General features: G+C 50.1%; 1 protein-coding gene across 2 annotated transcripts in view; it reads right to left on the bottom strand.

Annotated features, from left to right (window-relative positions):
- Nucleotides 1–724: 724 nt before the first annotated feature.
- SCARF2 (scavenger receptor class F member 2) overlaps nucleotides 725–26,470 on the bottom strand; it is a 105,267-nt gene continuing 79,521 nt past the window's right edge. The window contains exons 9-11 of one of the 2 annotated variants that reach the window (XM_073313044.2): nucleotides 22,741–22,862; nucleotides 4,145–4,297; nucleotides 725–3,019 (exon numbers count right to left, since the gene is read on the bottom strand). In XM_073313044.2, coding sequence (XP_073169145.1) covers nucleotides 1,785–3,019; nucleotides 4,145–4,297; nucleotides 22,741–22,862 — 1,510 coding nt within the window. In that variant the 3' untranslated portion in view covers nucleotides 725–1,784. The remainder of the gene's footprint in view (nucleotides 3,020–4,144; nucleotides 4,298–22,740; nucleotides 22,863–26,470) is intronic. The other variant, XM_073313045.2, reaches the window with a different exon arrangement.

Here is a 26,470-nt window from a genome sequence, read left to right as displayed (position 1 = left end):
TTTACATCCAGAGGTCCAGGATTCCATCCCCGCTGGGGCCCCACAGAGGGGCTTTGTCAGACATGGCTATACTGCCTGTAACCACCAGAGAGATTCGGGCACCTACCTGCTTAGCTCATTTGAAAATTCTGGCTTGCATGAATTTTTCGGGTCCCGCTCATAACTTTGGAAGCTTTAGGCTGGCAATACAGGGCCAGCTCCATTTCCCTTTTATTTGCTTCCTCTTTTCAATATGGTGCTTGTTTTGTATATAAAGGACTTATCAGTGGCTAGGCCATGGGCTGAGTGGGCAGAGAAGTAGCTTCGGTTCAATCCAACCAGCTCAGAGGCCCTGAGGCTGAGGTGACCGAGGAAATGAATGATAATGCTAATAGCTTATGATACCATTCCCAAAGCTGTGCCTCGCTGAAAAGGAGCCACCTCAGGGGTGGGAGAGGGCAGCCATTTAATACAGAGTGTCCTGCACAGGGGTGCCAGGCGGGGACTTGGTTTGTGTCATTGAGATGTTTGGATTTTAAGGTCTCTTCTGAAGGTGTGTGCCTCCTCCCTGTAATCTGCAAGGAACTCCATGTCCCCTCCAGAGGGAGGAGGGCTGGGTCCCAGGATAGGGTGCTCACACCCTAAACATTAAAATAAAACAAAAGGAGCCCGGTGGGAGCCTTAATGCAGCCAGGCAGCAGGCAGTGATCGGCAGAGGGCATGGGAGGAGAGAGCACCAAGGGTAGAGAAGAAATACACTTTTATTAGGAAAGCTTTCTGCAGATGTGCCAAATTCTGTAGTACCAATCACGCCACACAACTCCAGTGGATTGGACCCCCTTAACCAGGACAGCCTTTCTGAATGGCGTCCAGGTGTCAGGCCATAAATAGTACTTTCTTCACAGCCACCACCAGCAGCAACATCCTCAGACACCGGAGGGGGCATCAGTCGAAACCAGCTCGACCCCACACTGACCAAAGCAGCGTGCCTGCAGAGGAAGGTGACGCCCGGGGGAGTTTACATCTTCAGAAGATAAAAAGCTAAATGGCAAGGAAGAAACACAAACTAAACCCAAGACAGTGAGCACCGCTGGTCCCAGTGCTCCACTGCTCTGGATCACGCAGGCTCCACAGCCGACTCCTCTCTGCCACAGCCACCTTGAGGATGGACAACACAGGGGCCCTTGGCCTTAGGCACATGGCTAGCAACAAGGGAAGACTGGCACAGGCCTTGTCTACCCTTCTAATACACGGAGCAAGAGCCTTGGCCTCTGACTGCTATTCGCCAATGTGAATGTGACAGACCGGACTAGGATACAGGAAGCAAGCTAATCCGTTACGGCAGAATACAACACGGGGATTTCTAGTAAACAAGCACTGCTTATGCAACCAATAATACTGATACAAAAGGACAAGGGCCCTTCTCAGAGTCTCATGCAGCCCCCCCGAACTCAGGGCAGGCCAGTGCAACCCTGCCAACCCTTCCACATCAGAGGAGCTCCATGCGGTCCTTCTCCCTGCAAAAGAAACATGGGATGCCAGCTGCTCCAGCCCCCATGAGGATAAGATACACGGCAAAGGGCACAGCGCAGCTTGGAGGAGGGCGTCTGTGATGGGCAAAGAGTCCGAGGCCCCAGTGCAGGACAGAGATGGCTCGGAGGCTTCTCCAGAGCTCACTTCCCAGTTCAGACCTCCATTTGCACTGACCCTTCCTGCAGACTTGCTGAGAGCAGAGAAGCTTCCTCTGCCCGCCAACACTTGTCTGGTGCAGTACCAGGCCAGCACCTGGGGCCCACGGGTCTCCTCTACTGCACTGTCTGAGGGGGCATTATGGCTGCTTTGGGCTGCTCCAAGGTGGCTTCTCTGCTCTTCTTCCTAGGGGGCTTTTTAATGGGTGTTTTTTTGCTGGTCTGGTCACCCAGGGATGCGTGGTCCTGGCTGCTGCTGCTGGAATTTTGCTTCTCTGCCCTTTTGGCCTCATTGACCGTGGTCTCCGACACGGGGCTGATCAGTTTCTGCAGGTTGGGGGAGGTTGGCAGCACAGGCTTGCTGGATTTCTGGCTGCTGCTGGTGGCCACAGAGCGCTTGGCTTTTTGCGGAGGGGTGGGCTTCTCCCTCTGGGGCTGCAAAGGGCTCACCCCATTTTGCCGGGTGCTGCCATCGCCCTTGTTGAGGCTTTGAGTCTTTTCCTTCAGTTGAGCAGCCAGTAAAGTGGCTGCCTCTGAAGACAAATGGGGGTGGACGGCCTCAGAGCGTGGCTTGCTGTGACTGGGGCTCCGGGGGACTTCCTTGCCTTCTCCTCCTTTCCTGTCTGGGTGGTAGTTTCCCATTTTTTTCAGAGCATTTTGGACGGCCCCATTGATGTTCTCCATCTGCTCCGAACTGGCCTTGGTCTTCTGCTTGGGCTTGGATGGTGACTGGGGCTCCCCAGAGAAGGAGGCTTTGCCCTCTGGGAAGCTGAGCTCTTTCAGATGTTTCTGCGCCTTCTCTTTGCTCCTCGCGCTGCCCTTATCGTCAGCTTTCCCATGGAGGCCAGCCGAGGTCTCACTCGGGCTTCTCTTTCTCTTGGCCTGAGTGTGCTCGGCGCAATCAGGCTGCATAGCCGCTCTCTCGGGGGACCTGCTAGGAGCGGGTAGTGAGTTGGACTGGTTGGAGTTGTACTTCCCATGAATCCAGGACACTTTAGGCTTTGTGGAGGGATCAGGGGGAGGGGGCTTGGTTCTCTCTGGGGAGGGGGATTTACCATTCACTCCAGGGCTTTTGGTGTCCATTGTATTTTCATCTTCGTCCTTGGACTGCTTGGAGAGGCGGGCGATTTTGGCATAGAGGGCTCCGCTTGTGGAGCCAGAGCCACAGGATGACCTTTCGCTGTCAGAGGATTTGAGCAGGGGAGTTTCGCTGCTGTCTGTTTGGAAGGCCTTGACGGAGCCCGTCTCTTTCAAGAAGGTGTACTCTCCAGCCTCCTCTGCGCTGATTGGGGGTGCCAGCTTCTCCACCAGACTGCAGGCAGGGCCTCTCTCTTTGCTTTCACCCACACCCTCTGCAAAAGAGAAAGCACAGATACATTACACTGTGCCATGGTGCACAGGAGACAGGATGGGGCATGAGGGCCCCACAGCAAAGGGACGGGAGAAAAGGATTGGGACACAAGCTATAATCAGGCAATGCTTTATACTACCCCCATGGGCCTTCTGTCCCTGCTATTCACTGCCCTGTGGATCTTTACCCCTTCCCATAGTCCTGTTATATACCCACACACATCCATTGTCCCATAGGCCTTAAACCCACCCCCTCACATGGGCCTGCAATACCATCCCCACCAGACACCCCCTCAGAGCAGAGCAGCCTCGTTTGTATGTTGGGGTTGGCTCTCTTGAAGGGGTTGGTCAGACAGCCTAGGGAAATGGAGCAGCCAGAACACAGCTCAAAACCCCTCAGTACAATAACAAGGCCACATGCTGGAGGCTGACAACCTACAACTAGGGTCCAAGAAAATCATGTTTCTGGGACAAGAGCCTGCTGAGAAATGGATTGCCACGAGGTGAAGTGCTTGGCCCTCCTAAAGGTTGGTGCGGCATCCAGAGTCCTGGGCCCAGTGTCCCAGAATGAGGATCTGCAGGTACAGTGTCCATTCTGAGCAGAGACATTTGTTCTCTTGGTTGCTAAAATAACCATGGCTTTTATTTTAGAGCTGCTTTGGCGTTGTCAGGGTGTTGGTTTGGTTGCTTTATTTCTGAAGGAAAAAGAATCATCCCATTGGCTTGGGAGAACCACACAAAGCATTGCACGCACTTTGGACAGCTTCACGAGCAGAGGAACCTGCAGGATGAGCCTTGGCAGCATGCCTCTGAGACGTCAACGAGACGGAGGAGGAAAGAGTGCAACTGGGGGCAGGCGGGGCAGCATCTCTGCTGAGCTCCCATCTGTTGGGCAGGGCTGTCTTTCGACGGATGGGTGGGCTGGTGCCAATCCCAGTGTGCACTGACAGACATTCTGTATCACTCCCCCCTTGTGAAGGCATGTAACCCCCCTGCATCACAGGGGCTGTCGTGGCAGGGGAACAACCCAGAGCTGGAGAGCCCAGACTGATTAGCAGTGGGGATCATCCTATCCAGCAGCACCATCAGGCTCCTGGCTCTGCCCACCCTGCCCAATGTCCACTCACCCTCATGGGGTACACAGTACACTGGTCCCTCATCGGTGGTGTCAAAGGAGGAGAAGGAGCCCCGGGAGGACCAGGAGGGAGATGGTTGCTCCACTACAGACGGTGGCTCAATGAAACTGCAGTTCATGGTGTTCTCCAGGTCATGGTGAGCCACTGCAACGGGAGAGAGCGGAGAGTTTAGAGCAGCACTCTCACATCACCTCCCATGTGTACTCCAATCTTCCTTGTACAACCTTGGCGGGGAAAGAGACTCCCACTTCCGGACAGCCAGTTCAATTTCCAGAGAGTGCCCATCCAGAGCCATCCTAGCACTTCCAATAGGGGCTACATACCAGGAAATTGGTTGAAATAATAATTAATAATAAAATAGTAAAACATCTTGATGATCTGAACTAACCAGGATGGTTTCTAAAATAGAAACTCATACCTCCCCAATCTATTACAATGTTTTGAATGTGTCACTAAAATAGCTGGTAAAGGGAGAACCTGCTGACATAATTATCGGGGCTTTCAAAAAGCCTTTGACAAAGTCTCTCATGTGAAAGTTTTAAAGCAACTAAGTTGTCATGAGTTGCAAGGTGAAATATCGTCATGGATCAGAAACTAGTCTAAAGACAGAGAGCAAAGAGTAGGAATAAACCATCAGTTTTCAACCTAAGTGGTTTAGCGCAGGTGTGGCAAGGCTCCATACTAGGCCCTGTGTTATTTAATAGTTTTATTAATGGTCTGGGAATTGGGAGGGGAAGAAGGGTGATGGCAAAATTTGCGGATTAAACACTATTTATGTTAGTCATGAGAGAACAATTGTGGATATTAATGATGTTAATAAATTCATATATTGAATGCTCGCTGCATTATATATAGTGAAGCCCTGTATATTATGCTATTAAAATGCATACCCTTTCCCCCCACTTGGAATAGTGAGGGAAGAACAAGCTGCCGTTTGACACAGGGAAATGAAACTGCTGTAACTATCTGCAGAATGTACTTTTGGTACTGAGCTACACTGGACACCACTGGGTTGGAGCCAGACACAAGCCTGGTGTTAATGATTTTCTGGAGTATGGACAATGGCTAGAGCTGATCAAAAAGAAGAGAAACAATTATGTGAAAATTTTCAAAATATTGAAGTTGTTTCCTTTTTACATAATTCAAACCAGAACAATATTTTATTCATTTGAATATTTTTACCAAATATGTATTGAAATGCAAGGTAATATACATCCAGAGAAATAATTCAGACCACTCATACACCTCACTGGGTCCTTGATTCACAGATTCCAAGGCCAGAAGGGACTATTGTGGTCATCTAGTCTGACCTACTGTATGACCCAGGCCAGAGAACTTCCCCGAAGTAATTCCTAGAGCAAATCATTTAGAAAAGCATCCAATCTTGATTTAAAAATTGACCCTGATGGAGAATCCACCACAGCCTTGGTAAATTGTTCCAATGGTTAACTGCTCTCATAGTTAAAAATTTACACCTTATTTTCAGTCTGAATTTGTTTAGTTTCACCTTCCAGTAACTGGCTAACGTTAGACCTTTCTCAGCTAGACTGAAGAGCCCATTATTAAATATTTGTTCCCCATGGAGGTACTTATAGACTATGATCAAGTCGGCCCTTAACCTTCTCTTCATTAAGCAAAACAGATTGAGCTCTTTGAGGCTATTGTTATACGACGTGGTTTCTAATCCTGTAATCATTCTCATGGCTCTTCTCTGAACCCTCTCCAATTTATCAACCTCCTTCTTTAATTGTGGGCACCAAAACTGGACACACCATCACCAAATAAAGAAGACCTGGGCATTGTTGTGGAGATCTCTGCTCCACTTGCAAGAGCAACCAAGAAAACAAACCAAATGCGTAAGGACTGGCACAGAGGATAAAACTGAAGATCTCGGCATGCCAGTATAGATATTCAATGGTACGCTCTCCTGTGGAATGCTGTGCTCCACTCCAGACAACGCAGCTCTAAAAGGCTATTGCAGCAATAGAGGAGGTTCAGAGACAAGAATGATTAGAGGCCTGGAAAAAAATCCGGATAAGGAAAGATTAAAATGATGGGGATTGTTTGAAGAAGACAAATAAGATGAGATATGATAAAAGTAACCTAGCCCTAATTGATGGGGTCAGGAGGAACTCTCCCTGGGGACAGTGTACCCGTAATTGCCAACTGCAGGGGTTCTTGCCTCTTCCTCTGAAGCAGCTGAACAGTGCGTGAGAGCAAGGCTCACACCTCCTCTCTGAAGAGAGAATGGCTGTAGAAAGCAGCTCACCAGGGTGCAACCTGCGAGCAGCTGGCTCATTGATTGAAAGTGCACGGCAGAGAGACACTGGGCCCTGCCTTGGGAGTGAGCCGGCAGGCTATGCAGTGCCAGCTTCAGAACAGGACCCCCAGGGAACAGCATTTTCTGTAGTTGTTTGGCTCACACATCTGGCTCTGGGTGACTTTCAGATAAATCATAGGCTGACAGTGGCTGGGAGAAAGCTGGCCACTTCCTATGGGCTCCTTCCACGCTGCTGGAGGTTCACTCACTAAACACAGACTGAATTCCTGCTTAGAGTACAGCAGCACTGCGGCTTCCCCACTCGCCTGAGGCAAGGGGCCAGCTGTGATATATGGTTTTTCCTGCCATAGTTCCCAGGAGGTGCTAGAGGTTTCACCTGAATATCATCCATGTGGCAAACACAGGGGGACAATACCGCCCGGCAAAGCTTCCAGATTCAGCCTGAAATGGTATTCCCTGCCACATACTCAGCCAGAGCGCTTTGCACCATCAGCTCTCAAATGCTAAAGGATCAGCCTGGGTAAGTACATGAATGGGAACAGCTAGGTCTTGGGAATAGGTAGGGGGTGCCCTTGCCTAAATATGGGACCAGTGCAAGGCTAAGGAGTGCTAAGGTGCTCTCTTTAAAGATCCCATGGCACTTTGGGCAGATTTCAGAACTCCTGGTCCCATTAAAGCATTGGCAAAACTCCCACTGACTTTGATGTGGCTAAGCTTTCACCCTGGCCTCCCTTTTTGTACTCTCAGTTTTTGGGCATAAAAATTGCAGGCATAAGTTTGCAAAATATAGAGAATGAATGGCTGTGACCCCATTCAGACTCCAGTAAGAGCCAGGGTGCTATGCCCAGGGTCCTGGCCAAGTTCCTACTCAGGCATTCCACCTGGCCTCTGTAAATTTCCCCTGTAGTAGCAATTGGGTTGTGGTATTCACCTTCATTTCCTCTCCCAGATGGCTGTGTAGTGTAACATAGCTGCCGAGTCCCGCTCCTGAGGTGGCTGCATTTTAGTGGCAAGTGACGTGATCGCTATATATTTCTTACTTTACAGTCCGCACGTGGACGTGGGAGGGGGTGTTGTGAGACTGAATGAATGTTTACAGAGCACTTTAAGATCTTCAGGTGGGACATGCCAGAGGAGTAAGGACACAAAGCGGAGTTTGGCACATTTCCGCATGACGAGGAAGGCACCAGGGTTGAGTCTGGAGGTGGGAGGGCAGTACAGGCCCAGGGAGAGGATATCAGTGTATACAGAGAGGTGTGTTCAGGGGGAGGAAAGTGCATTGGATGTTGAATACTTCCTGTATTTTAATGCCAAGTATTGCTGCTAATTTCCTAGGCAGGGTAGGTTTTCTGGGGCACAGGCAGGGCAGTGAGAGGAAAGGTGTGCTGGGATTTCCCTTGCTGCTCATGGAGTCATAGGTGTTCGGGCCAGGAGGGGCCATCCCAACTGAACTCTGACATTGCCTGTGAGGAGGCTGCACAGAGGCCAGGCCAGCCCAGCATTGGGACTGGAAGCGAAGGCAAAGGCAGATCCTTGCCCCAGCTGCTCTTTTGATGCGTGGTCCAACGTGGCACTGACTTGAGCTTCCTGCTCTTGCACGCAGGAGGCTCCCTTTGAGCAGAGGGCAGCCCAGCGTCTGCCCACTCTTCACATTCCTCGCTGCACACGGAAAAGCCAGCAGTAGTGTGGCCCTACCCCGCAGGGAATGAAGATGTATCTGTGGCAAAGTCCCAGAGAGCCCCATTGGATCGGCCTAGCAGACTGCATGGCTGCGGGATGACTCCGGGATGCGAAACAACTTTCCCAGTGGCTGGGTGAGCAGAGAGTTGCTCACAACTGAAACATCCTCAAAGCTGAAGGATGCTGCCCATGCAGAAGCCAGTCTCCTCCAAGCAGGGCCAGCTCCAGCTTTTTTGCCGCCCCAAGCGGTGAAGGAAAAAAAAACCAAAACCAAGCCTGGTTGAGCTGCCGCCAAAGTGCCGCCAAAGAGGAAGAGACTGCAGGGCCCGCCACCAAAGACCCAGACATGCCGCCCCGATGACGCATGGAGTGCCGCCCCTTTCTGTTGCCCGCCCCAGGCACCTGCTTCCTTCGCTGGTGCCTGGAGCTGGCCCTGCCTCCAAGCAGAGCCAGGCCCACGGAGGGGAAGGCTGGGATGGACTCCAGAGGGCTAGTGTTGAGCAACAGCTGGCCCGCAGAGCTGAGTATTCTTAGCTCCCAGCTGTTTTCAGATCATTCCTTTCCCCCTGCTCAGTCCCAGGAAGTGACAGAATGAAATTCTCCCTTCATCGTTGTTTAAATGTCCAGAGATTTCAACAGGGAAATGAAGCCCAGCCGGTGAGAGGGAGCGTTTGTGAGCAGCTGCCGGGAACAGAGGAGCACCAAACCAAGCCAGGCCCCAACTAGCCCAAGGCGTGATGCCTATTTTTGAAATAAACATGTGCTGAGTAGTGTGTCTTGGGGCTGGTGCTATTTGGTTATGTAACAAAGACCCCACCACAGAGCAGATACACACGGAGGCCCCAGAAACCTTTCTTCTGGCAGCAGCTGCTGGCAGCATGGTCTAGACTGAACTAGGTGAGTTTTCTCAAATCAGCAGTTCCGAGGTTTCTGAGACAGTCCCTGGTGGTACTTATCTTGAAAGGGCAGCACAGGGGGGAAAGGCCGCTGTGGTTCCCAAGGGTCAGGATCTTACGCAGGTGGGCTCACGGCCTGAAAATTTTGCATGCTCCTCCAGAGATTCCAACAGTGAAGAGGTGGGATTTGAACTTACACTCTCCAGCTCAGGCCATCTTTCGCTAAGCCAAAGGTGTTCAGATGGGGCGCGCTCACTGCTTGGTTCAGCTACACTGTGGTACCCTGTCAAGCTGTGAGAAGACATTTTATGCCACAAACCGTGGTTGAGATGAGGAGTTGCAACTGGGGTTCCCTCGACATTGGAACTACAGGCCCCTGTGCAGGGGCTGTGAAGCTTTAGGTGAGGCTCCTGTGCTCTGAGGACCTCTGGCTACTTTTGTGGAGCAGCTGTGGCACTTGGCATTCTCCGGGAGTTAAAGAGGGTAGAGACTAACCTGCCAGACTCCCCACCACACTGTCTCACCTTCCCCTGCACCTCAGACATTCCTCCTATTGCCATATCTCTTCATCACAGGGGATGAAACGGGCATCCTTGTCCCTCTTCCATGCCTCCCCCCCAAACCCTCCTACATTCACCATATCAGAACCCTAGGAAGTCACATAAACAAACACTTTGTACAGCCAGGATGAAGGTTCAGTAAGTGCAACATACAAGTGAAACCTGTAGAAGCAAGGTAACAGTGAACTGTGGGACAGACCCTAATGGCCTCATGGTACATTTCCACCAGCAGCGACACACCACCTCTTCCCACAGAACTTCACCAGCTAAGGAAACCCGCTACACACCACACATTAGTCCCCTCCACAGCATGGCATGATTCTTAGTGATGACATCACGCTCCCCCCACAAACATGGAGCCCAGTGGAACCTGGACTCTGCACATCTCGCAGCACTGAGTATTTGCTGAGGTTGTAGTTAGGGTTGTGTATTATTGAGGAGACCCCAGGATTGAACACAACCACGTAACACATTTTTATACATCACTCTCTCTTTGTCTACACTAAGTGCTGAGCAGTGTTTAAAAGCACATTGGCACATGTCTTGCTAGACAAACCCAGGCTAGAGAAACCCAAAGTGCATTTCACTTTGTAAACGGTTCTGCTCCGTCTCTCACTTTCTAGTTTCTGTTCAACGTTTTCTGGAGCAAATACTTACCCTTTCTGACCAGCAACTGGCCATCACTGTGCCTTGCTTATCTTAAAATATTTGGAGTTTTTATTTTCCTGGGTTTATAAGGCTTGTTTTGAGGATTATCGCAATATCCCTGCAATGTATATTACCCTGTCTTACTGACATGGGCTCTCAGCCTTAACTCCTCTTAATGGATTTTTTTTTCCTGGGAAGTTCCTTGGTTATTTTATTGTAAAATTTCATCCACGAAACAAGAAACTCCCAGAGACTGTCGCTAGGGTTTATTTTTAATGATGTGATTATCTGAAATGTCAACCTCAGGTCGTATTTATTGTAACTTCCAAGGCCAGACTCACTAGTACGCTCTGGCTGCTCACCCCACTCTGGAGCAGCATGATGCAGCCATAGCATAAGACCATGTCAGTGGGTGCACACAGTGATGAGCTGCCAAAAACCTTAACAACCGGTTCCCTCCTCACCCCACGAGGGGGTTGTTGCCCATCCCCGCCCCCCGGGACTCCTGCCCCATCCAACCCCCTGCGTTCCTTCATGCCCCCCCCGGACCCCTGCCCCATCCACCCCTCTCCCCTGACTGCCCCCAGAACCAGGCAGGAGGGTCTCGTGAGCCACCGTAGTGGGTGCCCACCCCACCCCTAAGAGCCAGAGGGACCTGCTGGGGGGAGAGGTGGGGAGTCCTGGCAGTGCTTACCTGGGGCAGCTCCCAGGAAGAATCCGGCAGGTCCCTGTGGCTCCTAGGGGCGGGGGAGCATAGCTACGGGGGAAGCAGGGGGAGCGGCCGCTCCCCTCACTGATCACATCAAAAGTGGCACCTTAGGCACCGACTTCCTGGGTGCTCCGGGGCTGGAGCACCCAGGGGGAAAATCTGGTGGGTGCAGAGCACTCACCGGCAGCTCCCCGCCCCGCGCCTGGCCCCAGCTCACCTCCACTCCGTCTCCGCCTTGCCCCTGAATGCGCCGCCCCGCTCTGCTTCTCCACCCCCCCCCGGCTTCCCGCGAATCAGCTGTTCGCATGGGAAGCCGGGGAGGGCTGAGAAGCAGGCGGCGGCTTCGCGCTCAGGTCCAGGGAGGTGGAGGTGAGCTGGGGCGGGGAGCGGTTCCCCTGTGCGCCCCCGCCTGTCCCCCCGGGTTACCTGCTGCGGCGTGGGGAATACCTTCCTCGCACCCCCCCGCCTCAGCTCATCTCTGCCTCCCTGGGCCTGAGTGCGAAGCTGCCGCCTGCTTCTCAGCCCGCCCCAGCTTCCCGCATGAACAGCTGATTCGCGGGAAGCTGGGGTGGGGGCAGAGAAGCAGAGCAGAGCGGCGAGTTCAGGGGAGGAGGCGGAGCGGAGGTGAGCTGGGGCTGGGGGCGGGGCGGGGAGCTGCCGCTGCACCCACCAAATTTTCCCTGTGGGTGCTCCAGCCCCAGAACACCCATGGAGTCAGCGCCTAAGGCGCCACTTTTGGCTGGTTGTTAAATTTAGAAACCCTTTTAGAACCGGTTGTCCCTCGCGGAACAACCAGTTCTAAAAGGGCTTCTAAATTTAACAACCGGCTCCAGCTCACCACTGGGTGCACACTGCTTTGTATCACCTAAAGCAATAAAGAGCAACTGCAGTGTATGCCCCAGTTCCCTCTCCCTCCTGTACATTCCCCTGCACACACCCTAAACTCCTCCTCCTTCCTGTACCCCTGCACGTATCTCAGACCCTCCTCCCTTCTGTAATCCGTGCATTCCCCTAGACACACACACAGACCCTGTAGAGAGCAGGGGACTTGCATGGAACATTTAAAGATCAATGGGAAGGAAATTGCTTCTTACACGTCCTCAGCTCTGTAAGACAGGAGCCCTGATCCTCAGGACCTACAGAGATTTGCAGGACTGAGACTCCCTTTTTGCAGACAGGAGATCTGCAGCACAAGGACTGCATGCCACAAGGGACTGTGCCAGGCCAGCAGACCCACAGGCATTGCCTACCTTTGGACCTCCATGGGCCGCTGAGTTCCTAGGGCTGCAGGAGAAGGGCTTCTTTTCAGCAGGACTGACGACCATTTAAAAAAAAACAAAACCCTGAGGAAATTCTCACACAACAACTTGGCTGTGGTTGCTGGCACAGAGCCGTAGGGTGAGCACGTTACCTTCCAAGAACAGGAAAAGCACACAAATACTAGAAACCCAAGCACGGCGGGGTTATGACTGCACTTGTGGCACAAGTCACCAGACAATCCCCCTGGGGCCGAGGGCAGAGTTAGGCTGGGTGCCTCACATTCAGATGTGCACCTGTCACTGCATTTCTTGGGGTTTGAATGGTATTTGTAAAAAGAAAAGGAGGACTTGTGGCACCTTAGAGACGAAGCCATTTATTTAAGCATGAGCTTTCGTGAGCTACAGCTCACTTCATCGGATGCACGAAAGCTCATGCTCAAATAAATTGGTTCGTCTCTAAGGTGCCACAAGTCCTCCTTTTCTTTTTGCGAATACAGACTAACACGGCTGCTACTCTGAATAGTGTTTGTTTTAATTCTAAGGCCCCTGCAAAGTCCTGTGCGCTCCCAGCACTGACCTGCACCTGAAATGGGAACTCCATGTAAACTGATGCATTCACATAGGACCTTCAAATTACCCTGGACAAGACTCTAGAGAAGGCCAGTAGGGACTCTTCTGGCCTGGGTTTAGGAATTCTTTTCCATCTCTAATTTCTATACAGAACACAAAGAGGTCTTTGCTAAATAACACCTATTCAGACCACCAGCAGGCAGACTGGATGGTCTTGCATAGCTTTTTCATCTGTGATCCTGCACTGAAGTGGTAATGTCTGTCATGGACTGTCATAGGAACACAGGCCCTGCCAGCTCAGGTCACAGCAAGGTTCCACCTCGTCCAGTGTCCTATCTTCTAACGTGGCCACACCCAGCCGTCCAGAGGAAGGGGTAAGAACCCTCTACCAACAATTCTGGAATAGCATGTGCAGAGGGGAAATGCCCTATCAGTGGTTGGCAGCTCATGGCCTGAAGCATGTTTTAGGTTTAGGTTTTAGCCTATCCTCTGGAAACACCCAAAAGGGAGGGCAGATACAATGTTGGGGAGAGCAGATGAGGGGCTTATTCTAGCATACAAAGATAAGCCTGGCCCTACTGGGTCAGACCAATGGTCCACAGAACCCAGTATCCCATCTTCTAACAGTAGCCAGTGCCAGACACTTTGGAGGAATGACCAGAACAGGGCATTTATCGAGTGAGGACCCAGCTTCTGGCAATCAGAGGTTTAGGGACACCCAGAGCATGGGGTTGCCTCCCTGACCATCTTGGTTAATGGACCTATTCTCCATGAACCTATCTAATTTTTTTTAACCCTAGTTATACTTTTGGCTTTCACAACATCCCTTAACAAGAAGTTCCACAGGTTGACTGTGTGTTCTGTGAAGAAGTACTTCCTCATGTTTGTTTTAAACCTGCTGCCTATTAATGTCATTGGGTGACCCCTGGTTCTTGTGTTATGTGAAGGGTAACTAACACTTGCTTATTTCCTTTCTCCACACCAGTCATGGTTTTAAGGCCTCTACCATATCGCCCCCAGTCGTCTCTTTTCTAAGCTGACCAGTCCCAGTCTTTTTAATCTCTCCTCAGATGGAAGCTGTTCCAGCTCCCTCATCATTTGTGTTTACTTTCTCTGTACTTTTCCGATTCTAATATGTCTTTTTTGAGATGGGGTGACCAGAACTGCATGCAGTATTCAAGATGTGGGCGTATCGTGGATTTATATAGTGGCATTATGATATCTTCTGTCTTATTATCACTCCCTTTCCTAATGGCTCCTAACATTCTGTTAGCTTTTTTCATTATTGCTGCACATTGAGTGGATGTTTTCAGAGAACTACCCACAGTGACTCCAAAATCTCTTTCTTGAGTGGTAATAGCTAATTTAGACCCCATCACTTTGTATGTATAGTTGTGTATAAGTTCCTGCGTGTATTTGCTTTTATCAACACTGAATTTCATCTGTCATTTTTTGCCCAGTCACCCAATTTTGTGAGATCCCTTTGTAACTCTTTATAATCTGCTTTGCACTTAATTATCTTGAGTAATTTTGCATCATCTGCAAACTTTGTCCCTTTTCCAGATCATTTACAAATATGTTGAACAGCATTGGTCCCAGTATAGCTCCTTGAGGGATCCCTCTATTTTCCTCTCTCCTGGTGAAAACTGACTGTTTATTCCTATCCTTTTTCCCCTATTGCTTATACACTGATCTATGAGAGAACCTTACCTCTTATCCCATGACAGCTAACTTTGCTTAAGAGCCTTTGGTGAAGGACCTTGTCAAAGGCTTTCAGAAAGTCTAAGTACACTACATCCACTGGATTGCTGTTGTCTACATGTTTGTTGACATCCTCAAAGAATTCTAATAGATTGGTGAGGCATGATTTCCTGTACAAAAGCTGTGCTGACTCTTCCCCAACATATTGTGTTCATCTATGTGTCTGATAATTCTGTTCTTTACTATAGTTTCAAGCAATTTGTCTGGTACTTTAGTTGGTACTCATTGGCTTGTGTCATAAATATAAAGGGAAGGGTAACCACCTTTCTGTATATAGTGTTATAAAATCCCTCCTGGCCAGAGGCAACATCCTGTTACCTGTAAAGGGTTAAGAAGCTCAGCTAACCTGGCTGGCACCTGACCTAAAGGACCAATAAGGGGACAAGATACTTTCAAAACCGGGGGGGGGGAGGGCTTTCGTTTGTGCTCTTTGTTTACGTGGTTGTTCTCTCTTGGGACTGAGAGAGGCCAGAGAGAAATCCATCTTCTCCAACGCATCCTAATCCAAGTCTCCAATATTGCAACCAAATCATAGAATCATAGAATATCAGGGTTGGAAGGGACCTCAGGAGGTCATCTAGTCCAACCCCCTGCTCAAAGCAGGACCAATCACCAATTAAATCATCCCAGCCAGAGCTTTGTCAAGCCTGACCTTAACCAGTATAGGTAAGCCAGGCAAGGCAGATTAGTTTATCTTTTGTTTTATGTGAATTTTCCCTGTGTTAAGAGGGAGGTTTATTCCTGTTTTCTGTAACTTTAAGGTTTTGCCCAGAGGGGGATCCTCTGTGTTTTGAATCTGAATATCCTGTATTTTCCATCCTGATTTTACAGAGGTGATTTTTACCTTTTTTTTTTTTTTAATAAAATCCTTCTTTTAAGAACCGGACTGATTTTTCCATTGTTCCAAGATTCAGGGGTTTGGGTCTTCGCTGATTTTGTAACCAGTTGATTAGGATACTATTCTCAAGCCTCCCCAGGAAAGGGGGTGTGTGGGGCTTGGGAGAATATTTTGGGGGGAAGACTTCTCCAAGTGGTCTCTTTCCCTGTTCTTTGTTTAAAACGCTTGGTGATGGCAGCATACTGTTCAAGGTCAAAGCAAAGTTTGTACCTTGGGGCAGTTTTTAACCTAAGCTGGTAAGAATAAGCTTAGGGGGTCTTGCGGGTCCCCGTATCTGTACCCTAGAGTTCAGAGTGGAGAAGGAACCCTGACAGCTTGTAATTGCTAGGATCACTTCTGAAGCCTGTACCGGGGTACCATGACCCCGGTACTGTATCTGTACCGGGGTCATGCGGGTCCCCGTATCTGTACCCTAGAGTTCAGAGTGGAGAAGGAACCCTGACAGCTTGTAATTGCTAGGTAAGAGATTCACTTCTGAAGCCTATTTTAAAAATTGGTATTACATTAACTATGCTCCGGTACACAGGCTGATTTAAGTGATAGGTTACATGCCACAGTTAGTGGTTCTGCAATTTCATATTTGAGTTTCTTTAGAATTCTTGAGTGAATACCACCTGGTCCTGGTGACTTATTACTGTTGAATTTATCAATTTGTTCCAAAACCTCCTCTAATGACACCTCAATCTAGGACAGTTCCTCAGACTGGTCATCTAAAGGAGTGGCTCAGGTGTTGGAATCTCCCTCACCTCTTCTGCAGTGAGGGTGGATGCAAAGAATTCATTTAGCTTCTCCACAATGGCCTTGTCTTCAGTGCCCCATTAGCACCTCAATCATCTGGTGGCCCCACTGGTTGCTTGGCAAACCTCCTGCTTCTGATGCTGTTAGTTTTTGTGTCTTTTGCTAGTTGCTCTTCACATTCTTTTTTGGCCTGTCTAATTATACATTTACACTTTACTTGCCAGAGTTTATGCTCCTTTCTATTTTCCTCAGTGGGATTTGACTTCCAATTTTTAAGATGTCTTTTTGTCTCTAACTGCCTATTTTATTCTGTTTAGCCATGGTGGCATTTTTTTGGTCCTCTTACTGTTTTTTTTATTTGGGGTATATATTTAGTTTGAGCCTCTACTGTGGTATTTTTAAAAAGTTTCCGTGCAACTTGCAGGCATTTCACTCGCGTGACTGTTCCTTTTAATTTCTGTTTAACTAGCCTCCTCATTTTGGTGTAGTTCCCCTTTTTGAAGTTCAGTCCTACTCTCATGGGTTTATTTGGTATTTCTCCCCTGCAGAAGGATGTTAAATGTAATTACATTATGGTTGCTATTACTGAGTGGTTCAGATATATTCACCTCTTGGACAAGATCCTGTGTTTCATTTAGGACTAAATCAAGAATTGCCTCTCGCCTTGTGGGTTCCAGGACTAGCTGCTTCAATAAACAGTCATGAATGGTGTCTAGAAATTTTATCTGTGCATCTTGTCCTGAGGTGACATGTACCCAGTCAATAAGGGGATAGTTGAAATCCCCCATTATTATTGGGTTTTCTGGATAGTTTCAAAGGGGCCCATCCTCCTTTCCCCAAAGGTCCCCAGTTCCTAACGCCCTCCTCCCTACACCATCATCTCATCCACGCATTGAGACCCTGCAGTTCTGCCAGACTAACTTGCCCTGCACATGGAACCAGAAGAATTTCAGAGAATGCTACCATGGGGGTCCTGGACTTTAATCTCTTACCTAGCAATCTACATTTGTCCTCCAGGACCTCTCTCCTACCTTTCCTTATGTCATTGGTACCTATATGTAATACGACCATCGGCTCCTCCCCAGTACCTCACATATGTCTGTCTAGATATCTTGAGAGATCTGCAACCTTCGCACCCGGTAGGCAATTCAGCAGGCGGTTCTCCTGGTCATCACAATCATAGAATCATAGAATATCAGGGTTGGAAGGGACCTCAGGAGGTCATCTAGTCCAACCCCCTGCTCAAAAGCAGGACCCATACCCAATTAAATCATCCCAGCCAGGGCTTTGTCAAGCCTGACCTTAAAAACTTCTAAGGAAGGAGATTCCACCACCTCCCTAGGCAACGCATTCCAGTGTTTCACCACCCTCCTAGTGAAAAAGTTTTTCCTAATATTCAACCTAAACCTCCCCCACTGCAACTTGAGACCATTACTCCTTGTCCTGTCCTCTTCCACCACTGAGAATAGTCTAGAACCATCCTCTCTGGAACCACCTCTCAGGTAGTTGAAAGCAGCTATCAAATCCCCCCTCATTCTTCTCTTCTGCAGACTAAACAATCCCAGTTCCCTCAGCCTCTCCTCATAAGTCATGTGTTCCAGACCCCTAATCATTTTTGTTGCCCTTTGCTGGACTCTCTCCAATTTCTCCACATCCTTCTTGTAGTGTGGGGCCCAAAACTGGACACAGTACTCCAGATGAGGCCTCACCAATGTCGAATAGAGGGGGACGATCACGTCCCTCGATCTGCTCGCTATGCCCCTACTTATACATCCCAAAATGCCATTGGCCTTCTTGGCTACAAGGGCACACTGCTGGCTCATATCCAGCTTCTCGTCCACTGTCACCCCTAGGTCCTTTTCCGCAGAACTGCTGCCTAGCCATTCGGTCCCTAGTCTGTAGCTGTGCAATGCCATCTATCTATATTTCTAATGATCAAATCCCCCATTACTATTACCTGTCTCTTCCTAATAATTGGGGTCTCCCCCCAGAGAGGTAGTCTCAGTGCAAGAGGATACCATGACATCATCTGGAAGGAGGATCCCAACTATTCTCTTTCCCTGAGACTTTCATCCTGCTCTGCAGCACAGAGGCTGTCAGACTGGGGGTGCTGTGTCCTGGAAAGTCTCCTCTATGTACCTCTCTGCCTCCCTTAGCATCTCCAGTTTAGTCACTCTGGTCTCCAGAGCCCATACTGTGTCTCTGAGGGCCAGTTGCTGCTTACACTGAACACACACCTAAGCCACCGGCCCACAAGGCAGGCAATCCTACATACTGCATTCAGTGCAATAACCTGCATGGCCCCCACTCTGCTGCTGGACTTCTGTCTGCATTCTCTTTACTCCTGCAGGGTTTTTGGTTGTTTGTTTGTTAGATCTCTGTGTGTGTTTCTTTGGAGGGCCGGGGCTATTGGCCCAAGTTTAGAGAATGTTAGGCAAATCTGGCTCCTATGTTCCATCTCTAAACACCCCTGCAAAACTCCACTGTTTGCTGCTCCTATTTGCTAGCTCCTCTGCTCGCTTAGGAGCTGGCTTTTTAAATCCTTGTTCTCCCTCAATGAGCCCCACCCCTTTGTCGGGATCTTAAAGGGGATCAAAGGAAGCAGGCTAGAGCCTGGTCAGGAAGCTCTCAGCCGAGCCTAGCAGAGCACTAGGCTCAGCACACAGCCCCCCAGACAGATCACACTATAAACCTCAATCAAGCAGGCCCGTGGCAAGCAAACTCGCAGACAACAAACTCACTCCAAGGGTCCCGTCGTCTTGCCTCCTTCACCTGGAGAACTAACTCAGAAACCTCCTGTTCGCTGCTCCTGTTCACTAGCTCCTGCCCTACTAGAATCACTATATTTTCTCTGGCTGGGCCCTGTGGACTCATTCACTCCCATGCAGAGTAGAAGTAAAATGTTACTGCACCACAATAGGAGTGCTTTGCACTCCTGTGCATAGGTGAAAATGGCTACAGACAGCTCGGATCGGACCCTCGGCCTTTCCCTGACTGACACAGGCTCTGCCCTTCTCCGCTCATGTGGATGAAGAACAGCACGAAGCTGGATCTGGCAAGAGGCACAACTGGATCCTGCAGGCCCACGAACTGGCATTGCTTGGGCTGTGTTCAAAATCCCAGTGGGGTTCGGGAGCCAGGGCTGGTTTAGTGCCCAGCCTCTCCCGGAGCTCCCAAGCCTCAGACTAAATTTGTGCTTCTGCCCAGTTCCTCGAGGGGCTGAAGCCAGATTCCCAAATGGGAGGGCGGGTTTGCCTGTCCTCCCGACAGGCTGCACTTCTACTCCTGGCGCTTCCCCTTCATCCTGCTGAGGAGCTGTGGGGGGGATCGGCCTCCAGCCCACTCCAAAGCCAGGATAAGAAGAAGACCACATGGCAAGGTCTGCGAGCCAAGGCAAACAGAGCAGCCTGTGACCAAAGCATTTCATTCCAATGAACTAACAGCCCCCTGGCAACACAAACAGTCTCTGCGGCTGCCTGCCTTCCCCTCGCCTTAGCGGGAGGGCGTGTGAGAGAGCCGATCATGGCTCCTTGGCCTTTTGCTCTGCAGGCCCTGAGGAGCCAGCCTTGCTGTAGTGCACAGGAAGCTTCCTGTAACAGTGCATTGCAGCTCAGATAATTAAAGACCACTAGCCTCTGAGGTCCATCCAAAGAGATAGTGGGGACTCTGCCCTTGACAGGTCGGGAGGAGCCGTTCTAGTCAGCCTGGGGCAATACCTGCAGAATAGGCGAGTGACGCTCAGCCATAAGAAGCAGCCTTTCATACAGCCAGGGCCCAAGGGGAATTCTCCCTCTGTCTCCCTGTTTACACAAACATCTGATTTGCAGCCTGCTCCAGGAAGCGCACACAGCTCCATTCATCCTTCCCCAGCGGAGCCGCCTCTCTTCCAGAAAGGCCTGCTCCACTCGCTCCCATAAACACAGCATTTGTTATCGTTTCAGGAGTAACGGTCCTGCTCTGGTTCCCTTGGCTCCCAGCCACAGCCCCAGAGCTTGAGCTACACCGCGAGAACACAGCATCTCAGGGGAACAGCAATCGGCACAGCCGCCTGCATTGGAGGGGAGCAGCGAGGTTCACATGCCGCCGGCTCTTATTAAGAGCTGGCACCTGAGTGCCCTGGGCTTTGGGGGAACTGAGGATGGGATGGGAATGGGACGGCTCAGTTCTTTTGCAGTGCGGGGCCAGGGGAGGAAGTTATACCCCAACTACAGCACAGGGGCAATCACTCAGTTATTACAAACCAACCCAAATGCATTGCAGGTAAGACTGCCATGGCATCACCTCTCAGCCAGCCTATCCCCGCTGCACTCTAGCTCCTTTGTACAGCAGGGGGATGATAAGAAATATGCCCCTTTAAAGGAGGTTCCAGGGTGGAACAGGGATACAAGAAACAGTGCAAAGGTCCAGAACGGCGTTCCCACCACAGGGATGTGTGCGAACAGCCGGTTGTTGCGCCCAGATGCTACCCTAGCTGCGGGCAGCTCCATGGGACACTTAGTGCAAATTATTCAGTGAGCTCTTTGGCAGACTTCCAAATAATTTGCATGTGACCATACACTTCCAGACAGTGACAGGGACATGGCCTTGAGTTTCACAGACTGTGGCAGCTGTGGTTGGAGCAGGTGAGTGGGTTCTGGAGAGGATCGCAGGGGGATAGATGGGTTGGTGCTGGGACCTCTGGGAGAGGCTGGGGTAGGTGAGTGCATGGGTTTGCAGGTGGGGGAATCTGGGGGGTATCTGGTGGGCAGTTGGGTGGGTGCTGGGGTTCCTGCAATGTGTGATGGCAGTTCCTGGGGGCACTGGAGTAACTGGAGGTTCTAGGTGCCTTTAGCAATGCTACCTGCTATCACAATTTTATTGCAAATCTCATAATAGTCGGTGTTTTCCTAAAAGCCCTAGCTCCTGGAGTCAGGTGATTACAGGGGAATCTCACCTTGCATTAACAAAGATTAATGCCACATGTTCTCCTCAGCCGTGGCAGCTTTCATATTACACCTTGCTACTGGAACATGGGTACAAGGAGCAGTGCAAAGCTCACTGAATAATTTGCACTAAGTGTCACATGAAGCTGCCCAAAACTTGGCAGCTAGGATAGTGTCTGGGCACATACACTTTGCATCGCTCATTATACACATGTTCCATCAGCAAGGTGTAATGTGAAAGCTGTCAGGGTTGTGGAGAAAAACGTGACCCTTCAAGGCTCAAACACCAGAAGGCAAATAAACATTTATTTTAAAAAATCCTGTGGTTTTTAAGTCCATCTCATGATTCTTGCACACTGGATGATGGGTGTGCAGATACTGCCATCTCTCCTGCTCCAGATTTTGGTTGGGTAAGCCCTGCATGGACATCCAGAGCAGAGCTTCTTCCACCTCCACCCTCTGTGTGGCTGAGCAGGATCTTCATCTTTAACATGAACAAGGTGTTTCTCTAACAGCCCAGTCTGTATTTGGAGAATTTGAATTCTAAACAAGACCTCACTATTGTCAAAGAACAGCACATTCCAATGTACAATTTGCACTTCTTTGCGTCTCCCACCACATCACACATGACACACAATGGAAACAGCAGGAGATTCATAAATGAACCACCACACTGTGGCAGCAGGAAGGTTTTAACCCACCAGCAACAACATGAGCCAGGACAGAGAACAGCTAAGGCATCAGCAAGCAACCTCCAAGAAGAAACTAAAGACTTGTTGAAAACTCCCCACATTGCTATACACAGCCCTGCAACCAAATGCAAAGCTCACTGCGCCACATGGTCCTGCAATCCCACTGCTCACTGCTACACTCGACCCTGCAACCGCACTGCAATATTCACTGCTCCACACAGCCCTGCAACCCCATTGCAAAACTCACTGCTCTCATGGCTACACACAGCCCTGCAATCCCACTCCTCACAGCCCTGTACAAACAGCTCTCCAGCCCCACCGCAAAACTCACTGCTCTCATGGCTACACACAGCCCTGCAACCCCACTGCAAAACTCGCTGCTCTCATTGCCCTCATTGCATACACATAGCCCTGCACTCTTTTCTACAGACTGAAACAGAGGTGCAGGGACTTTGCACAGAGTACAGAAGGGGAATACTCTGAAACACACACAACCATACACAGCACAACACAACCGTACAACATCGCACATGCATACCTTACATCCAACACCACATACAACCCAATCAGTTTATCCATTGCAACACAACAAACACACATTACACCTCCCTCAACATATACATACCATGCATTCAGACATTACAACAGCAACTACAGCATAATCTAGGTTTAGAAGGGCACACATTCCACATTTGGGCCCCATGGCAGCTGGCGTCAGGGGGTCAATAGGTCCTTGCAGCAGGACAGTGAAGTTTCCTGTGCAGCACAGGGTGGGTGTACGATGAGCAGCAGGCAATAGAGTTGAGATGGATACTTGGTTGTTGATTGCCGAGGGCCCCTTGGCTGTTGATTTTCTTGTTGCTAGCCTTGTGGGATAGTGTGTTGTCTAGGTTAGAGCCTTCTGCTCCTTCCACAGCTGGGTTAGGGGCTGGAAAATACACACCAGAGCAGTTAATGAGCCCTACCACCTTACCGACAACTTTAGGCAGTTTCTGGCGATGCAGAGGAATTCGGGGGAGTTTCATGCTAATTCGACTGAACCGGCCACACAAGCGCCCTGGCGATTTCTTGCTTGCTGCTGGGTCCTGGTTCGCACTGTAAGAAAATACCGTGCATCAGTCAGAGAGCTGGCAGAGCATAAGTGGGTGCCGCTGCGCCAGGCCTGCAGGGCTACGTACAGTGAGCACAACAGATACATGCCGGGGCCTCATTACAAGCGCGTCGCTGGAGACGTTTTAGACGGGCCACGCCTGGGCATAGAGCGAATGCTGGGAGCCCCAAAGCTAACTGCATGGTGAAGGTGGGTTAATTTGTCCAGAGAAGACCCTAGGTCTCCAGAGAGCTGAGCAGAATGGGAACATGGGCACAGCACCACCTCAGCCTGGTGCAGGGTCCCCAGGGGGAGCAGTCTGCCAGCAAGGTGCCAGACTAGGCATGGGCTTACGATCTTGGCCATGAGCAGCCTGGGGCTGGACAGTGAGTCACATGTGTTGGCATCTGCGCTTGCCGCAGCTCAGCCCTGCCCTTGGGGCAGTAAATCTATTCCTGAGTGCGATTCTGACCTGCTGGGTACCTGAGGCTCAGTAATTTACTGGCCTCTACAAAGCTTGTTAATGGTGCTGGTACCTGTATCCTCAGAGACCAGCCTGCTGGGGGTTATAGGAAATCTCTTCCCACTTGTTTCTCTCTGCCACCATGTCCCCTCTCATTATCCACCATTCCTGACCTCACAGTAGGCCTCCAGCCTCTATGCTACAATCCAGGCTGGGCTCACCAATCCCATTCAAAGCGACAATGGCAGGTAATCGAATTTCTTATTACTGCACTGACTCTGCCTCAGCTGCATCATCCGGAGAGCTGCTTCTCGAAAGCACCCCTGTATTCACACCCTACACACTATTGTAATAATCTTTGTACAAAATATGTCTTGTGAAGTATCATTTAAAAACCAATGACCCACTGATCATCAATATTGTTGTGTAATGTGTGTATAAAATACATATTAAGCACTATAAACATAAACTGAAATTATAACTATAATGCCTTTATCAGACAAGTCTGGGGTGGGGGTAAGCCAGTTTCTCAAAGATGAAGGACAAGTTGACATCTCTAGCCAGGTGTCATCAAAGTTGACTGGCAATCACCTGTTAAGTGGCCATTCTTTGGCAACGAATCAGGGCAAGAACAGATCCATCAGCATTTTAACAAACAACAGACAACATGGAACCTCTTTCACCACTAGACTCCATGTCTCTGTCCTCACAACTGGAATGAACATTATCTAGGAGTAACCCTCAGGAAAATCCATTTCAAGGGGTGACTGGACTATAAAAGTGAGGAGCAAAACACCACATGTTCTCTCTCTCTTTCACCTAAGAAGACAAAGGAAACAGCCTTTTGACTTTGGGAAGAGATCCTGGCCGGAGAACACAGCTGGTGCAAGGCATAAGCAAATGAAGCAATCGCTAGGGCCCCAAGCAGCTCAAGGGCCCCCCCACCCTATTTGCTTTTTATTTATTAATTATTATTGGGGGAATATTCCTGCTTAGGGGCCCCAATGGGCTAGCACCACCTATGCCTGAGAATTTGGCTAGCCATATTGCTAGGACCCTGGGTAAGGATTTTATCTTGCACCAAATCTAGCTTGTTAAGTTTTAGCTACTAGGCAGCATTTTATCTTTATTTCTCTTGTAACCATTTCTGACTTTTAATACCTTATACCTGTACCCACTTAAAACCAACTTGTTTTATTTTTAATGGAAATAATCCAGTGTTGTGTTTAAACTGAACTGTTTTGTCACTCCTGTTAGAGTAGCAAGCCATTGAATCTTGACCCCTTACAAGGGCAACAGACCTTTAATATCTGAACTGTCCAGGAAAGGGTTGGACAGTGCAGAGCACATGTTTTGGAGAAAATTCAGGATTTAGAGTGTGTTGGGGTCACCCTGCTAGTAGTAACTGAGGCTGGTGGAAGTCACTGTGACTGGAGTGAGGCTGACAGGCTGCTGGGGCCAGATTTGTTGGCCCAGGGCTCCAGCTATGCTCAGACATTCAGGGTGTGACCTGCATGTTGTTAGGCTGTTTGTGAGCTGCAAAGCATTATGAGGCACCCAAAGTTGCAGGGCAGGTGGTGACACAGCCCCTTACTGGTCTGGATTGCACCCCATAATGAGACACTTGGCCAGGCCATGGCTCATGCTATGAGCTCCCAGGGGGAAAAGACTGTATTTGTTTTAGTTGTGTGTACAGAGTCCAACCCCAAGGGGCCCCAGTCCCTTCTAGGCACTATAGCAGTAATAAATCACCATCATCCTACAGTCTGATTTTGTGTAGAAAACCCTTTTATCCTCTATGTCACAGTTCTGGGGTTAGCTGCACTCTGCCCCCGTCTATGGTCTACTCATGGGCCCCACTTTACATCTCAGGCCTCCACCTGTCATCTCTCTATGGGTAAGGACCTTCACATTGGGGTTTTAAGCTGCAGTCCCCATGCAATTCACAGTGACTATCCAAGCAGGTGTCCTCTCCCTGGGACTAAAACAGGGCTACCAATGAGCAACCAGCTTTCACAGAGCACAGCACTTTTATTTAGGACAAAACCATTGCAGAGGATCCCCATCATAGCACAATACACAGTCTACATGAATGCCAGCTTCCCAGGTGTCACCAGTCTTCCACATGGAGACCCTGGCAGGTTCCAGGCCTTTCAACCCTTCCACCAGGGTTGCAATCTCCTGTCAATTTGAGGAACCAAATGAGGGCCTGTTCTTTGTCTGCTGGATCTGATCCAGTCTACACAATTCCCCCAGGGGCTGGGGTGGGACTTCTCTGGAGTTGTTCACCTGTCCGGGCATTTGCACTAATAACCCCTCCCCACACTGATTTTAGTTCCTCCATGAAGCTCTGTAACCTGTCCCCATGGAGGTAGAATACAATTCCTAGTTCCCAAAGACACAAAGAACTCTTAGAGATATACATGTTTATGAATAAGCCTGGTGCACATCTCAATATACCGGTCCATGCTTCCAAGATCTCAGATCTGTCACACTAATAAAAATGTTATAAAATATAGATTTTAGGGGGGAAGGGTATTCTGGGCAGGTGGGTGGGCAGGCAAGGGTTTCCCTAAAGCAGGGGTTGGCAACCTATGGCACGCGTGCCAAAGACGGCACGTGAGCCGATTTTTAATGGCATGCTGCTGCCTGCCAGGTCCCAGCCGCTGGCCCCGCTCAGCCCACTGGTGAACCCAGGCCAGGACCCCGGCAGGCAGCAGCGTGCCATGAAAAATCCTGCCCGCCCCGACCCGCTCTTCTCCTCGTCCCCAAGGCAGGGTGAAAAAGCTTGGTCCTGCCGGCTGCTGCTGCAGGGCAGGCAAGCTCCCCCTGCCTCATCGTGTGCTGGGTTCCTGCCCCTCCTCCTCTCCCTCCCTGCTGCTGCTATCAGCTGTTGGCCCTTGCGGGGAGAAGCGGAGCCACAGCATGCTTGCTGCTCAGGGAGGAGGCGGAGAAGAGGTGGGGATAGGGCCTTGGGGAAGGAGGGTGGAATCAGGGCATATCCCCCCCAGGCCCCTGCCGTGAGCCGCTCGGGGCAGGGGGCTGGGAGCACCCCCATGACCCCAGCCCACACCCCCAGCCCTCTGCCCTGACCCCTGCACCCCCCACATCCACCCAGCCCTGACTCCAGCACCCCCACACATACCCAGC

The sequence above is a fragment of the Lepidochelys kempii genome, chromosome 15, assembly GCF_965140285.1.
Source record: "Lepidochelys kempii isolate rLepKem1 chromosome 15, rLepKem1.hap1, whole genome shotgun sequence".
Classification (NCBI taxonomy): domain Eukaryota; kingdom Metazoa; phylum Chordata; order Testudines; family Cheloniidae; genus Lepidochelys; species Lepidochelys kempii.
This window is presented reverse-complemented; position numbering and strand designations above follow the sequence as displayed.